Source organism: Mobula birostris, chromosome 1, assembly GCF_030028105.1.
Source record: "Mobula birostris isolate sMobBir1 chromosome 1, sMobBir1.hap1, whole genome shotgun sequence".
Lineage (NCBI taxonomy): Eukaryota > Metazoa > Chordata > Chondrichthyes > Myliobatiformes > Myliobatidae > Mobula > Mobula birostris.
The window spans coordinates 84,013,287-84,030,327 of NC_092370.1; the positions used below are offsets into that span (position 1 = coordinate 84,013,287).

Sequence of the window (17,041 nt, forward strand, 5' to 3'; positions counted from 1 at the left end):
GCGCAAAAAAAAAAAATACCTCTGACATCGCCCCCTACACTTTCCTCCAGTCACTTTAAAATGATGCCCCCTGATATTAGCTGTTTTCTGCCCTGGGAAACAGTCTTTAGCTCTCTACTTGATCTATGCCTCAACACAAACAAGGGAAAATCTGCAGACGCTGGAAATCCAAGCCACACACACAAGGCAGAGGAACTCAGCAGGCCAGGCAGCATCTATGGAAAAGAGCACAGTCAATGCTTCCGCCCGAGATCCTTCATCAGGACTGGAGAAAAAAGATTAGTCAGAGTAAGGAGGTGGGTGGTGAGGGAGGTAGAAGCACAAGGTGTTAGGTGAAGTAAAGGGTTGGGAGGGTGATTGGTGAAAGAGATACAGGGCTGCAGAATGGGAAATCTGATAGGAGGGGACAGAAGGTCATGGAAGAAAAGAGGGAGGAGCACCAGAGGGAGGTGATGGGCAGGTAAGGAGATAGGTGAGGGGGGAAAATTGGAATGAGGAATGATGAAGGAAAGGGGGTGGGGAAGCATTGCCAGAAGCTGAAGAAATTGATGTTCATGCCATCAAGTTGGAGGCTTCCCAGGCAGAATATAAGGTGTTGCTCCTCCAACCTGAACGTGGCCTCATCGCAGCAGTTGAGATGGCCATGGACTGGTATGTTGGGATGGGAATGGGAAGTGGAATTTAAATGGGTGGCCACCAGGAGATCCTGCTTTTTCTGGAGTATTGGTGCTCGATGAAGCCACCTCCCAATCTACATCAGGTCTCTCTGATGTACAGGAGGCCACACTGGGAGCACCGGACACAGTGGATGAACCCAACAGACTCACAGGTGAAGTGTCGCCTCACCTGAGAGGACTGTTTGGGGCTCTGAATGGTAGTGAGGGAGGAGATTTAGGGGCAGACGAGTCACTTGTTCTGCTTGCATGGATAACTGCCAGACAGGAGATCAGGGAAAAGGATGAATGGACAAGATAGTTGCACAGGGAGCGATCCCTGCAGAAAGCAGAAAGTGAGGGGGAGGGAAAGATGTGTTTGGGGATGGGATCCTGTTGGAGATGGTTGAAGTTACTAGTGGAATGGAAAATGAGGGTGAGAGGAACTCTATCCCTGGTGGGGGTGGCGGAAGGATGGAGTGAAGGCAGACGTGCTGAAAATGGAAGAGATGCAGCTTTGGTAGTGGAGGAAGGGAAGTCCCTTTCTGTGATGGAGAAGGACATCTGCTTAGTTCTGGAATGAAAAGCCTCATCCTGATAGCAGATGCAGCAGAGACAGAGGAATTGAGAGAAGGGGTTGGCATTTTTATGGGTGGGAAGATGTGGGATGCCTCTTAATATCATGTATATCTGTGTCAAGTCACCTTCGCTCCAAAGAGAAAAGCACAAGCCTCTCAACCTATCTTCATAAAATCTGCTCTCTAATCCAGGCAGCATCTTGGTAATACTTGTTATAGTGAAGTGACTAGAACCGAACTCAATATTCCAAGAGTGCTCTCACCACTGTTCATAGAGCTATAATATTACCTTGTGGCTCTTGAATTCAATCTCCCAACTAAGAAAGCTCAATGCACCATACACCTTAACTACCCAGTCAACTTGCAAGTCAACTTTGAGAGATTATGGACATCGACCTCGGTGTTCCTTCCCTCTGCTGAGAATCCTGCCATTAACCTGTACCCTACCTTCAAGTTTCATCTTCCAAAGTGTATCAATTCACACTTCTCCAGATTAAACTCCATCTTCCTCTTCTCAGCTCAGTACTGAATCTTTCAATAGCCTACTGTAACCTACATTACATGAGAAAGACTGTGTATTGTAATTAAATTTTTATATAAGAAATATGAGCAGAATTGCTATAGTAGACAATGAAGAAAGTTAGAACAATGAGAAATGGGAAAAGGGAATGGCTGTTGGAATCTAAATCAGACAACTGCCAGATGCAGCATTTTGGAAAGATAAACTAGACCAGGGCTTACAAAGTGAATGATAGGGTCCTGGGAAGGTTTATTGAACAATGTGATCTAGGGAAAAATGTGCAAGTTTCCTTCAGTGACAACACAGTTAAGTAGAGTGGTGAAGAAGATGAACACCATGCTTGCCTACATCAGTTAAGGCACTGAGTACAGGAGTGGGATGTTATGTTACGATCATATAAATCATTGGTTCACTATCCTTGGAGTATTGTGTGCAGTTCTGGTAACTACGCTATAGGAACTTTGTGATTAAGCTGGAGATGGTGAAGAAAAGATTGATAGGAATATTGTCTGGAGTAGAAGGCTTGAGTTACATGTAAAGACTGTTTTCCTTGGAGTGAAGGAGGCTGAGGGGTGATCAAATATAGGTTTAAAAAACTAGGAGGTTCAGAGTAGAAAGTTGAAGTCTTTTTCCAGGGGTATGTGCATCTAAAACTAAAGCACAGAGGTTTATGATGAGAGGGGAAGGAATTAAAAGGGAGCTGTTGGAAAGCTTTTTCAGATAGTGTGATTGGTATATGGAACAAGGTGCCAGTGCAAGCTGTAGAGGCAGGTGCATTCAAAATGTTTAAAAGATATTTAGGCATGTCAATAGATGGAAAAGGTTCAAAGGGATATGTGTCAAAGGCAGGCAAATAGGATTAGTTTACATAGACATCTTGGTCAGCATGGACAATTTGGGCTGAATGGCCTGTTTTCATGCTGCATAAATCTATGACTCTGTTACTCTATGCTGATACTTCCTTTTCCATATGCCCCCGAAGTCTCAACAACAATACTCACATTCTCACTTCGGTTCATGTCTTGCACAAACTTGGATCTGTTATATTTGGTCCCGTCCACTACGTTGATGTGTAGATTGTATATGGTCAGGACCCAAGCTTCAATTGTTCTGGAATCCTGCCAGGCATAGCCTACCAAATTGAGAAAAATTAGTTCATTCCCATCACTTAACCAGATCTTAATCCACACTGGCACATTACATCCAAAGTTCTATGTGCATCTTGTTCACCAAGCTTCCATGCGGGAACTTATCAAAATCCTTCCGAAAATCCAAGTACACCATATGCATTGGTTCTCTCATATCCACTCTACTAGATATATTTTCAAAGAACTCCAATTGATTAGTTAAATGTACTTCCCCATTCATGAAACCACCCTGACTCTACTCAATCATATTGTCATTTACTAGGATTTTCCGGTTTATGATGTTGCTGATTAAACATAGCGATGACTTGCTGGCAGTAAAAGCAGCTATTAATTACTTTATTAATCACACTTTTTCTGGACCATGATCACTCTAATCAATAGTCCGTAGCTTCCCTTTTAGAAATTAGCTTTTGAACCGGCTGTATGACTTGCTATTTTTGTATTGTGAACAGAAGTTACAAAGGTGTAGGACGGTTGTGGTGTGGTGTATTGGGCCAAATCAAGGCTGCTGGACTCGTGCCCGAGAGTGGGGAATCAGCCAATATTTGGCTGCCGGAGTAGGATTGCTAACTTTCTCACTTCCAAATAAGGGACAAAAGTAGCAGTCAAATACGGGACACTTGTATTTACCCCGAGAAAGGCTACCATGACCATGAAGCCTTGCATGGGCACCTGTGTGTGCATGCGTGACCTGTACGTGCCGATTTTTTTTTCTACAAATCGGTTTTGGCAATTCTGTTCAGTGAAACTACACTGTACATACATTATTTCTACTTTATATAGGCTGTGTATTTATCATATCGTTCCTGCTTTTACTGTATGTTAGTGTTGTTTTAGGTTTTATGTGTTATTTCGTTGTTTTTTTTTGGGTCTGGGAACGCTCAAAAATTTTTCCCATATGAATTAATGGTAATTGCTTCTTCGCGTTACGCCATTTTGGCACGAAAGGTTTCATAGGAACACTCTATTTAGTGGGGGAAATAAGGGACGGCGGGGGGGGGTGTCCCATAAGGGACAAACCAATTTAGCCCAATATACCAGATATCCTGGCTAATACTGGACAGTGGGCAACTCTATGCCGGAGGGGACTTGGAGGTGATTTGAAGCAGCAGAACTGAAGTGAGGCAGCAGGGCAAAGACCTGAATGCGAGCAACAAGCTGAGGTTTGACCAATTTAAGTGCCAGGCCAAAAGGGAAAGGCCGGAGGTGAGGGATGTGCCAGTCTTCAGCTCGCTGTTCAGTGACGTTTACTCACCTCTACACCTGCAACTAATAAGTTCTAGGATCAACTGCAGTGGTGACTGGCTTCGTGGCTGTGGACTCACTTCATGAACTTCAGTTCTGAATATCATTTGCTTATTACTTGCTTTATTGTTTGTACGATTTGTTTTCTTCTCTGCACATAGGGTGTTCGATGGTCCTTTATGAAAGGTTTTATTGGGTGTCTTTGTTTTGTGACTGCCTATAAGGAAATGAATCCCAAGGATGTATATAATATACATACTTTGAACTTTGATTTTAGGATTGATTGATATTGATTCTTGATTATCTCATGTACCAAAACACAGTGGAAAGCTCATGTTTGCATGCTAACCCAGGCAGAGCATGCCATACATTAGTACACTGAAGTCAAAAATGAAACAAAAATGCAGAATTCAGAACATAGTGTTGCAGATTACTCTCACTGTCAGTACCACCAAGGAATTGATTAGTGACCTCAGGAAGAGGAAATCAAGATAACACGAGGCAGTCAAGATCAAGTGATCAGCAGTGGAAAGGGTGAGCAGCTTCAGGTTCCTGGGTGTCAACATAATTTGAAGATTTACCCTTGGCTCAACAATTGATGCAATTATGAAGAAGGTACACCGGCGATGATAATTCTTAGGAATTTGAAGTGATTTGGTTTGTCACCAAGGACTCTGTAATTTTCCACAGATGATCTGTGGTTTGCATTACCGTCTGGTATAGAGACAAAGGATTAGAGAAAGCTGAAATGGGTTATAAATTCAGCCAGCTCCATCATGGGCACAAGCCTCTCTACCATCAAGGGCATCTTCAAAAGCTGATGCCTCAAGAATTCAGCATCCATTATGTAGGACCCTAACCAGCTAGGGCATGCCCTCCTCTCATTACTATCATCTGAAAGGAGGTGCAGGAGCCTCATTGTTCTTCCCCTCCACCATCAGATTTCTGAAGACTAACTCACTAATTTGCTCTCTTTTTGCGTTATTTAAAGGTCCACAATCCCTTATCCAAAATTTTTGGGGCCAGTTGAATTTCGGAATTCAGAATTTTTTGGATTTCAGAAAATTGAAAATTATATTGATAATTAACCTGTCTCAGTCTCAGTATGGGTGGACTTTAGGACCCGGGGGAGCTCCGGACCCACGCACATCCTCCCGTGTACTTTAAATCATCTCTAGATTACTTGTAATACCTAATACAATGTAAATGCTATGTAAATAGTTGTTATACTGTATTTTTTAGGGAATAATGACAAGAAAAGAAGTCTGTACATGCTCAAACAACGAGAGGGAACTTCTGGGTTTTTCCAATCCGCGCTCTCTTACATCTCGGATGTTGGCTTTTTCCAATCACTGCCAATTTCACCTTGTGTGTGCCTTCTGCATTGGCACACCCAAGAATAGTTAATCTGTCCTTAGCATCTTAAAAACCTGTTGGTGCTCTCTCATCAGCCGTGTTAATGTTTTTCTAGAAACGCAGTGCCAGTACAAAGCTGTTTCATCAGCATTGTAAATGTGTTCAGGGCTAAGGTTTTCATCAGATATTATCTTGGTAAATTCATCAATGTAATTTTCAGCTGCTTCATGATCAGCAGGAGCTTTCTCACCACAGATTTTCAGATACTTTATTCCATGATGCTTCTTAAATTTTTGCAGCCAACCCTCTGAATATTGACAGTTCATCATGATATATTCTAGCTTGTTTCATGATCAACATGCCATTCAGTGGCATACGTTCACTTCTTTTTGTCTAATCCACTCAATCAACACACGGTCAAGATCTTCATTTTCTGCCCTATGCAGTGTTTTCCTATTTTTCATTGGTTTATGGTCATCACTGTCACTATAAAACTTCAGTAACTTGTCTTACTGTTTCTTTAAATCATATACAGTAGTAGTTCCGACACCATATTCTTCAGTAAGATGCCGCACAGACACACCACGATCAAGCTTCTGCAATAACTCCACTTCCTGCGTTGTTGATAATGATAGATGCTTCCTTCTCTTTCTCTCATTGTTACCCATAGGGGTATCTGCAGCTCTTTTTGACATTTTCACAGTGAAATTAAACACAAAGTCAACAGTGAACACAAAATATCAGCGAACAGCAAATGCACGTGTAACCAGTACGAGTGCTGAGCCACAACTAGCGTCTGGCGGTCTCTGCTAGTGCTGCCACGTCACACCTGAGTGACGTCAGCAGTTGGAATGCCAAACATGCCTTGTTACAACACGCTCCACAAAAAAAAACTTCGGTTTTCAGAGCTTTTCGGATTTCAGATAGGGATTGTGGACCTGTATTTATTTTAATATATTCTTATTGTAACTTATTCTAATGTTTATGTACTGCACTGCATTGCTGCCACACAACAACGAATGTTTCAATGTATGGCAGTGATAATAAATCGGGTTCTGATTCAGCTTTAGAGAAAGTGCAGCATGCAAGTACAAGGGATTAATGAGGTAGACTTGGAGATCAAGAGTGCAGCTTTAGCAATTGAACGATCCATTCAAGAGTCTGATAACACTGGGTCAAAAGTTGCCCTCGAGTCTGGTGATCAGATTTTATACAATTATACTATATTATTGTTGCAAGGACAAGGCTGAGGTCGAACCCAAGTGCAGGACACAAGCACGGAGGCAGAGTCGTGAGGGGTTAGCACCGCCACGATTGGGGAACCGGTATCCAGGAGAGTCTACGGAGACAAGGTTTACGTAGAGTATCCAGGAAATGATACGGAGCTTAGAACTGACAGTCCCAAGGAATCAGGAAACAAGGTTTATTCACACCAGAGTCGACCAACAAACTGGCAAAGCATGGCTGTGCCACCCGAGTTTTATCTTATGTTCGCTAATGGGAAGCAGGTGTGCTGTAATTAGTGGAACTGGGAATGATTGGTAATTAGCCGAGAGGATTAAGGCCCAATTAAGAGGGTACTAGCAAGATGGGGAATTGCTGGACGGGACCATGATAGTACCACCACCCCCACCCCCCCAACTCGTGCCTCCAGGCAAATCTCCAGGCTTGTCTGGATGGTCCCAATGGAAGTCTTGGATGAGAGAAGGATCCAGGATGAAGGAGCGGGGAACCCAGGAACACTCCTCTGGGCTTTACCCTTCCCAGTCGACCAGATATTGGAGGCCCCCGCCCCGATGGCGCACATCTAGTAGCTGCCAGATGTTTGTCGTTGATCCGGGCGGGTGGAGGGGTTTCAGTCGGAGGACACAAGGGGCTGACTGAAAGTGGTTTTAACTGGGAAACATGAAAAGTAGGGTGGATGTGCATAGATCTTGGTAGTGTAAGTCGGACTGCTGTGGGGTTGATGATACTTTTGATCTTGAAAGGTCCCAGGAAGTGAGGGGCGAGGTTCTTAGGCTCTTTTTTGAGAGAGATATCTTTGGATGAAAGCCACACCATCTGCCCGGGTTGATACTCAGGCGCAGGAGTCCGGTGTCGATCGGCAATTCTCCTATTGGGATTGGTTGATCTGAGCAGGGCCGTGCGCGTCCTCCCAAACCTTGTGGCACTGATCGATATGGGCCTGAACAGATGGCACTGCAATCTCCTCTTCTTGTGCGGGGAACTGCGGGGGTTGGTACCCAAGGGAGCACTCGAAGCGAGACCTTCCGATGGCAGTACTAACCAGAGAGTTGTGGGCGTACTCAACCTACGCGCGATGATCACTCCAGGTAGACGGGCTGTTGGTTGTAATACAACGTAGCGTCGCCTCCAAGTCCTGGTTGACCTGTTCCGTTTGCCCGTTCGTCTGTGGTTGGAAGCCGGATGACAGGCTGACCGAGGCACCTGAGGCTTGACAGAAGGCCTTGCATACCTGCGAGATGAATTGTGGACCTTGATTGGAGATGATGTCCGTGGGGATTCCATGGAGGCGGAAGACGTGATGGACGAGAAAGTCTGCGGTTTCCTGAGCAGAAGAGAGTTTAGGGAGGGCTACAAAGTGTACCGGCTTGGAGAACCAGTCTACCTCGGTGAGTACAGTGGTGTTTCTGTGTGAAGAGGGTAGACTGGTGACAAAATCTAGGGCGATGTACGACCAAGGATGACTAGGGACAGGTAGGGGATGAAGTAATCCCGCAGGTGGCCAATGGGAGGCTTTTCCCATGGGCAGAGACGGAACATGCAGAATCATAGGAACGGGTATCCGCCTCCATGGAAGGCCACCAAAAGTGTTTTTTCAGGAGAGTCAGCGTCCGATCACTCCCGAGGTGGCAGGCTAACTGAGATGTGCGCTCCCACCGGAGAACCTGAGATCTGATGGAATCAGGCACAGAAAGGCGATCAGTGGGTCCATTGGTGGGGTCAAGGTCAAACCGTTGGGCTTCCTTTACTATGGACTCAATCTTGCCACCGCACAGGATAGTGGGAGGATAGTTTCTGGGCTGGAAGTGTCCTCCTTGGAGTTGTATTGGCGGGAAAGCGTGTCAGGTTTCCTGTTCTTGGACCCTGGATGGTATGAGAGGGAAAACTTGAACCATCCAAAAAAATGATGCCCAATAGACCTGGCGGGAGTTCAAACGTTTGGCGGTCTGAATATATCCCAGGTTCTTATGATCAGTCCACACAATAAGCAGGTGTTCCGCCCCCTCCAGCCAGTGCCTCCACTCCTCCAATGCTAGCTTGACTGCCAGTATTTCCTGATTCCCCACGTCGTAATTCTGCTCAGCGGGGGACAGTCGGTGAGTAAAGAAGGCACAGGGATGAAGCTTTACATCCGTACTTGATCGTTGGAACAGGACTGCTCCTACCTCGGAGTCACAGGAGTCAGCTACAACAATGAATTGACATGAGGGGTCTGGTTGGACCAGGACGGGAGCAGTTGTGAACCGCCTCTTCGGGTCAGTGAATGCTGAATCAGCCTCTGAGTCCCAACACAAGGTGTGGTAGGCGAGGTAAGTCGGGTAAGGGCCACCGCCACCCAACTGTAATCCCTGATAACTTGGTGATAAAAGTTTGCAAACCCCAAAATCCGCTCAAGTTGCTTGCGGGTCGTGGGTCTGGGCCATTCTTCCACTGCCTGGATCTTCTCAGGATCTACCCTCACCTGCCCGCTCTCGATGATGTAGCCCAGGAAGCTGACCGAAGGGACGTGGAACTCACATTTCTCTGCCTTCACAAGTAACTTGTTCTCCCACAATCTCTGGAGGACTAGATGGACATGGTGAGTGTGTTTCTGGGGGCTGCTAGAAAATATTAAGATATCATCTAGGTAGACGAACATAAAGTGATTAAGAAAGTCCCTCAATACATCATTGATTAGGGCTTGAAAAACGGCAGGGGCACTGGTGAGGCCAAACGGCATGACCAAGTATTTGGAGTGGTCCAAAGGTATATTAAAGGCCATCTTCCACTCATTTCCATCCCTCATCCTGACTAGATGGTAGGCGCTACGAAGATCCAACTTCAAGGAGATGGTGGCTCCAAGAAGTGGTTCAAATGCCGAGTTAATGTGGGGTAGTGGGTACTTATTTTTAACTGTTATATTGTTTAGACCTCAGTAATCAATACAGGGATGAAGCGACTCATCCTTCTTCTCTGCAAAGAAGAAACCGGCACTCACCGGGGAGGATGAAGATCAAATAATGCCCGCCACGAGGGACTCACGAATGTATTTCTCTATGGCCTCTCTTTCTGGTCCGTATAAGTTATAAAGACAACTGGTGGGTAACGAGGCCCCGGGGAGAAGGTCGATAGTGTAATCATATGGGCAGTGCAGAGGCAGGGAAAGAGTCTGTTGTTTGTTGAATACCTGTCCCAGGTCATGGCATTCTGCGGGGCCTCTGGACAAGTCGAGAGGTTCCAAGACAGATGGGGTTGCGGCAACCTCCTTAGGGGATGGAGCCGACCGCAGACAGGTGGAGTAGCAAAACAGGCTCCAGCTGGCTATCCTCCCGGTAGACCAGTCGATGTAGGGGTTGTGGTGGTTCAGCCAGGGATATCCTAGAACTACAGGAGCTTGAGGAGAATGGATGAGATTAAATTGTACCTCCTCTTGATGGTTTCCAGACAGAATGAAGGTCAGGGGTGGCGTACAGTGGGTAACCTGAGCCAGCAGTTTTCCATCCAGCGCCAGGGCTTCCAGAGGGGTACTTAATGGGGCCTGAGGTATTCCGGCCCGGGAGGTTCTGTCCTCATCCAGCAGATTTCCCTCGGCACCGGAATCCACCAAGGCACATAGGGACAGGGACTGTTGTTGATAATTCATGGTAGCTGGGATCTGCATCGGGTCTGGGGGACTGAAGGGAGTGTCATCCGGCTCACCAGGGCCCCCTTTCTACTGGTGAGCTCTCCCTTTTGGCTGACGAGGACAGGTATCCCAGAAATGTCATGGCTGGCCGCAATGGTAATGATCCCCAGCTCTCCGCCTCTGAAGTCATTCAGCAGGGGAGAGATGGTTCTGTCCCAGCTTCATCGGTTCCTCCCCCAGGGTAGTGGGGACAGTCGGAGCAGGAACCATAGTTGAAGCGACTGGGGAAGGGAGGCTGGCTGAAGATGGTAAGGTGGGACGTGGGCTGACCCGAGGAGCGGGGCGACTGGTCAGACACTCTTATTCGGCCTGGTGGCTGGAGAGATCAGAGACTCCAGGCTGTCTGCATCATCCCTCGCTGCCCGTTCATCTTTTATCTTATCTGAGAGGCCCTGTCGGAACACTTCCCGTAGTGCCTCGTCATTCCACCCAGAGTCGGCGCTAATGTTTGGAACTCAGTGGAGTATTTAGCTACGCTTCGCAAACCCTGACAGAGTGTTAGCAAGCGCTTAGTGGCGTCCTTACCGCGAATGGGCTGTTTAAAGACCTTCCTCATTTCGGAGACGAAGGAGGAACAGACCTCTGGGCAGTTGTCCCAGACATGGTGGCCTATGCCAAGGCATCACCTCGTAACAGCCCCATGAAGTATGCAATCTTCAATCTGTCCAAGGTGTATGTATGTGGCTGTTGCTCAAAGACCAAAGAGCATTGTAATAAGAAGGCCCAGCACTTCCCTAGGTCTCCAGTGTAGGGTTTCAGTTTGGGTACATACAGCTCTTTAGGGGAGTGTGTTGCTGATCCAAGGGGCGTAGCCATCCCAGGCTGTGCAGTTTGGTTAGTCGAGGTTCTTGGAAGGGACAGAGTAAGGGAAGCAAATAGCCAGTCAACCTGCTCACTGACCTTCCTCACATTCGTGGACAGCACACAAAAGTTTTCCATGATTTCTCTGAGCAGCTGGTTGCGGGCGCCCAGTAGGTAGCCCTAGCTATCGAGGGCCTATTGCACAGGGTCTGTGTCTGCTGGGTTCATTCTTAGCTAGTTCATTCTGTTGCACAGGTGAGGCTGAGGACAAACCCAAGTGCAGGACACAGGCGCAGAGGCGGTCGTGAGGCATTAGCGCCACTGCAAACAGGGAACCAGTATCCAGGAGAGTCTTTATACAGAGTTGAGGTTTACATAGAGTATCCCAGAAATAATGCAGAGCTTAGAACTGTCAATCCCAAGGAATCAGGAAACAAGGTCTACTCACTCTGGAGTCAGCCAACACACTGGCAAAGCATGGCTGTACCACACGAGTTTTATCCTCTGTTCGCTAATGGAAACCATGTGTGCTGTAATTAGTGGAACTGGGAATAATTGGAAATCAGACGAGGGGATTAAGGCCCAATTAAGGGGGTAATAGCAAGATGGGGATTTGCCAGGCGGGACCATGACAATTACAGATTCTAGCATTTTTCCTGCTTTCTCTCTCCTTTTTTTAAGGATGTGAAATCACCTTTCCTTCCTATAAATATACTGCAACCATTCCAAAGCCTAAAAAAGCTGGTATCATCAAAAACGTAAAGGGCCTCCTTTTTAAACTCTCTGACCTTTTTTGCCCATTTACGCATTCCGTATGATGATTTTCCAATTTAACATCTTTCTTTGCTCTGACACAATTTAATGCCTACCTTTGTTTAGACTGCCTATTTTATTTGCTTTCTACATTAACTCCTGAAGCAAAATGCTTTCTGGGAAAAATGTTGTAAGTTTAAATCTGTAAGCAGTATATCTAAATGCACAATGCATTTGCAAAAAGCTGAATGGGAGTTAATGTGGCAAATATTCGTAAATCAGTGTGATCTAATTTCCATTACACAAACATGGCTGAATGGTAGCCAAAGTTTGAAACTATACAGTCTAGAAAAATCAAAGTTTGGCAAAAACAGGCAAAGTAAGGCAACATAGGTAGAGTAGTTCAATGAAAAAGGGTTGCCATTAGTACAGTACTTACAAAGCAGTCTAGAGCTACATTCTAGTCAGACCAAGCAAGGACAACAGGGTTTTTTCACTTAATAGAGCAGATGGGATGTTGATATCCCTGGAATATCTTGCTCCCAGCAGATGGGACGTTTATAGGCAGTAGTTGTATGCTTAACATAAATGATTCAAAACTCCAACCTAAATTCAAAACCCATTAGGGAATGACAATAAATACCAGGTGTACCAGGAACTTGAAGTCTTCTGAAAAAAATAAAATAAGCAATCCTACTACCAGATTTAAAATGTCAGATTTATTTAAGTCTTTGAATTTAACTTTTCTAGTTGCAATGGTGGGATTTGAAGTCACATCTCCCTATCAAGAGTCCAAGCCTCTTAGTGCTGGAATTTTTGAAAGATTTGAGAACTGAGGGCTATGAGGAACTGGTACAGAAGAGGTCATCGTGGCTAACCCTCGAGGTCGAGGATGATATTTTTCATTCTGTTGATCTACTTATGGGCTCTCAAGTGGCTTATGAGTCCAATCTTGACTTTGAAAATTCTTCCGCATTCAGGACAGGTAGTTTCAGATGGCAGATCGGGCTTTGGTTGTTGCTGCCTCTCTTTCCATTTTCTTCCCTTTTCTTGTAATTCTGCACGTCTGTTAGCTTTGAAAGTTGCTATTCCTTCTTGGATGATGGCTTGCCAGAGCTTCCTGTCCTTGGCATCGGTTTCCCAATTGTTGATGTCGACGTTACATTTCTTCATGTTGGCTTTTTGTGGTTTAACGCGTCACGTCCACGGAATGAGTGGATGGTCCTTACCTACCGTCAGCAGAGAATGATTACTGCCCGGTGGAATGGGCTGTCCAATTTGGCTTGATTGTTCGTTTCCAAGGTATGATGACAACGAGGGATGTGAACCCATTCAACGGTGGACAGTCTCGAAAGGGCAGGTGGCCTGCAGCTACTCCTATTGTGCTCGGTGTTATCAAGGGAAATTAGAGATGGGCAGTAATGCTTCTCTGAGGCACTATGTCAAGAAGGCAAGATACATTGTTAAAGATCCCCACCACCTGGCCCACGCCATCTTCTTGCAGCTGCCATCAGACAGGACTGAAGACCCACACTACTGATTCAAAAATAACTGCTTCCTTTCAACGATTCAGTTATTGAACGCATCGGCAAAAACACTACCTCGCTTTGCACTACAATTGGATTTATTGTTCTTCCTCCGATTCTGTTCCTCCATGTATTCTTTGTATAATTTATGTTTCATTTGTCTTTTTTCTTCTGAACATTGTGTCTCTAAAGCAGTGCACCTGTGATGCAGCTGCAAGTAAGTTTTTCATTGCTCCTGACCATATATATTGTTGTATATAATACAATAGAAAAAGTACAGCATGGACAGAAGCTTGGCTGACTGGCAGAAGACAAAGAGTGTAAATAAAGGGGGCATTTTCTTGTTGGCTGCCAGTGAGTAGTGGTGTTCTGCAAGCATCACGGTTGGGACAGCTACTTCACATGTTATATGTTATTGATCTGGATAATGGAGTTGATGGTTTTGTGGCCAGGTTTGTAGATGATGCAAAGTAAGTGGAGGGGCAGGCAGTATTGAGGAAGCAAAGAGGCTACAGAAGGTCTCAGACAAGCTATGAAAATGGGCAAAGAAGCAGCAGATAGAAAACAGTGTTGGGGGTTGAAACGTTATGATCTTTGGTGGAAGGAATAAAAGCAAAGACTATTTTCTAAACAGAGCAAATTCAGGAATCGGAGATACAAGGGGTCATGCAGGGTTCCCTAAAGATTAACTTGCATGTTAAGTCGGTAATAAGAAAGGCAAGTGTAATTTTTCATTAATTTGAGAAAAGTAGGATATATAAGCAACAGTGTAATGCTGAGAATTTATAAGCAGTGGTCAGGCCTCACTTGGTATGTTGTGAGCAGTTTTGGGCCTTGTATCTGAGAAAGGATGTGTTGGCATTGAAGAGAGCCTGGAGGAGGTTTACAGGAATGGAAAGGTTAACATATGAGGAGCCTTTTGATGATTCTGGGTCTGTACTCAGTGGAGCTAAGAAGAATGAAGGGGAATCTCATTGAAACTTACTGAATATTAAATGGCCTGGTAGACATGAAAAGGATGATTGAAATAGTGGAACTGTCCAGAACCTGAGGGCACAGCCTCAGAATAGAAGGATGTCTTCTTAGTATGGAGGTGAGGAGAAATTTCTTTAGCCAGAGGGTGGTGTATCTGTCAAATTCATTGTTATAGATGGCTGTGGAGGGAAAATCATTGGGCGTATTTAAAGTTGAGGTAGATATGCTCTTGATTAATAAGGACATCAAAGGCCTATTAAGAAAATGGCCTATTCCTTCACCTACGTCATAAACTTGACTTTGATGTATGGCTCAACTCTAAAGTAATTTCCAGTAACATTGAAATTTTTTCCTAATGACAGGCTCTACATGTCACTTTCCTCTTATTTGGGAGCCCTACACTAATAGATGATCAATTCGTAACCACTCTCCATTCTCACTGTGTTACTCCCGAAGCAAGGTACCAAATGTGAGTGATGCCCACAATCTGGTTAATTAAAACTGAATGGCAGAACTACTCAAAGGAACAAGCAGGCCTTTAATCATGTGGCTGGCAAGTTATCTGTGTTGGAATGTGTGGCTGATCAATAACCTGATGTTTTTGGAATCAGTAATGATTAGAGAGTTAACAGAATCCTTTCTGTACTTTCCTTCAGACTCTGGACTATGAGGCCAAAAGGTGGTTTAGCCTCAGGGTGAAAGCGCTCAACAAGCACATTGACCCGCGGCAGCTCCAGCTGGAACGATTTAAAGATACAACCAGTGTGAAGATCAATGTGCTTGACGTCGACGAGGCCCCGCTCTTTCTCTCTTCCACGTACACTTTCTGGGTTCACGAAAACCGGGAGCCAGGAGCCTTTGTAGGAGAAGTGACTGCCAGGGACCCCGACGCAGCAAACAATTCAATCAGGTAGGCGATGCTTCAGAATGATGGAGCTGATTGCCAATTCCATTAAGCAGTGTGTAAATTCTCCATGCAATCCTGATTACAGGAACCCCTGCTGCTTCTGTGACAACAGAGGAGGAAATTGCACATTTAAGCCTTGCTATTTCACTTCTTTGAACAATATAAATAAATTCAAGACAATGGAAATAGTCAGGAGGACCAGATAAACACTTAAAACAAGCAACGGTTATTAGTTGTCATCCTGTTTTCACGTTGTGCTTAATGAACTTTCAAAGATTTCGCTGTAATTGATTCACTTGCGAGTGTCTTGCTGCTAGTTCGTTATTGACATCATTTAGTGATGTTGTTACTCCGGCTTTAGACTTGCTTGCATTATCTGCTGCTTCTGTGGGCATATTCACAAAGAACATATCAAACATATCTCCCTAAACCAGCAGAATACTCCTGTCAATATTGAAGCAGGGAAGACAGAAATTTTTATTTTCCTTTATCCAGGTGTGTACAACAGCAATGAATCAGCACACCTTAAAGTCATGTTTCTTTTTTTTTGATATTTATTTCAAAGATATGTGCATGATTGCATTAATTACCTACCCTAATTGCTTTTTAAACTAAGTGGATCATTGGATCATATCAGAAGAGTGCAAAAGACGTTCTTGTAAGTGGGGAGTTGCATATATACTGGCCATCCAAAAGAATGGTAAGGTTCCTTCACCCCTTCTGAGAGATCACACTAGAATTTGATGATGCATCAGTGATTTCTGTGGATATCATCATTGAAATGTAACGTTTACCATCAGACTTTCGTTGTGCAACATGGAAACAGGTCCTTCGGTCCAACTGGTCCATGCTGACCAAGATTCCCATCTAAGCTGGTCCCATTTAATTTACTTGATAGAAATTGAACACTGGCTGCCATGAGCTCATTAGTGAGGCTGCATGGTTTCGGTGATAGTGAATGGTTTCGGTTACCCTGCGATGTAAAACATGTCATTTAGCTAGAAAGTGGGCAAGGAAGATTTACAAGAACATTTCCAACACTTGAGGGCCTGAATTGCAGGAGGAATTTATTTGTTGAGGTGTAGGAGCCTTTGAAATGAACTTATTATGTATAAAATCATGGAGGGAAAGATATAGTGAATGCGCAATCTGTTTCACAGGGAAGGGAAACTTAAAAGAATTAGAAGGCAAATGTTTAAGGTGGAAGGTAAAATTTGAAGTCTGAGGGGCAACTTCTCACAGAGTGGTGTGTATGTAGTACAAACTGCCACAGGAATCAGTTGAGCTGGATGCAATTTTAAAAGACAATTGGACAGGTACATAGATAGGAAAGTTTCAATGGCATATGGGACTACTTTTAGATGGGCATCTTGCTCACCATGGACAATTTCATTGGAAGAGTTTGTTTCTGTGGTATTCTATTCAAGACCAGAGATCAGTACAGTACAGAAACTGACCCAATGGCCCATGATGTGTGTGCTGAACACTATTTTGAATTAAACTAAATCTCTTGTGCCTGAACATGACCCATATCCTTACAATCCTTGCATATTCAGCCTCTTAAATTCCTCATGTCTACTTCTATCATTACCTCAATGTTCTTCATAATTTTATAAACTTTTGTTAAGCATTTAATCCGGATTTTTGAAATTCAAGACATTGTGCTATTG

The 17,041-nt window shown here is 44.6% G+C and overlaps 1 protein-coding gene across 3 annotated transcripts in view; it reads left to right on the plus strand.

The window, feature by feature from the left end:
• LOC140197795 (cadherin-7-like) overlaps nt 1-17,041 on the plus strand; it is a 147,313-nt gene that overhangs the window by 77,115 nt on the left and 53,157 nt on the right. For all 3 annotated transcript variants that reach the window (XM_072258264.1, XM_072258248.1, XM_072258257.1), the window contains exon 7: nt 15,121-15,374. In XM_072258264.1, coding sequence (XP_072114365.1) covers nt 15,121-15,374 — 254 coding nt within the window. The remainder of the gene's footprint in view (nt 1-15,120; nt 15,375-17,041) is intronic.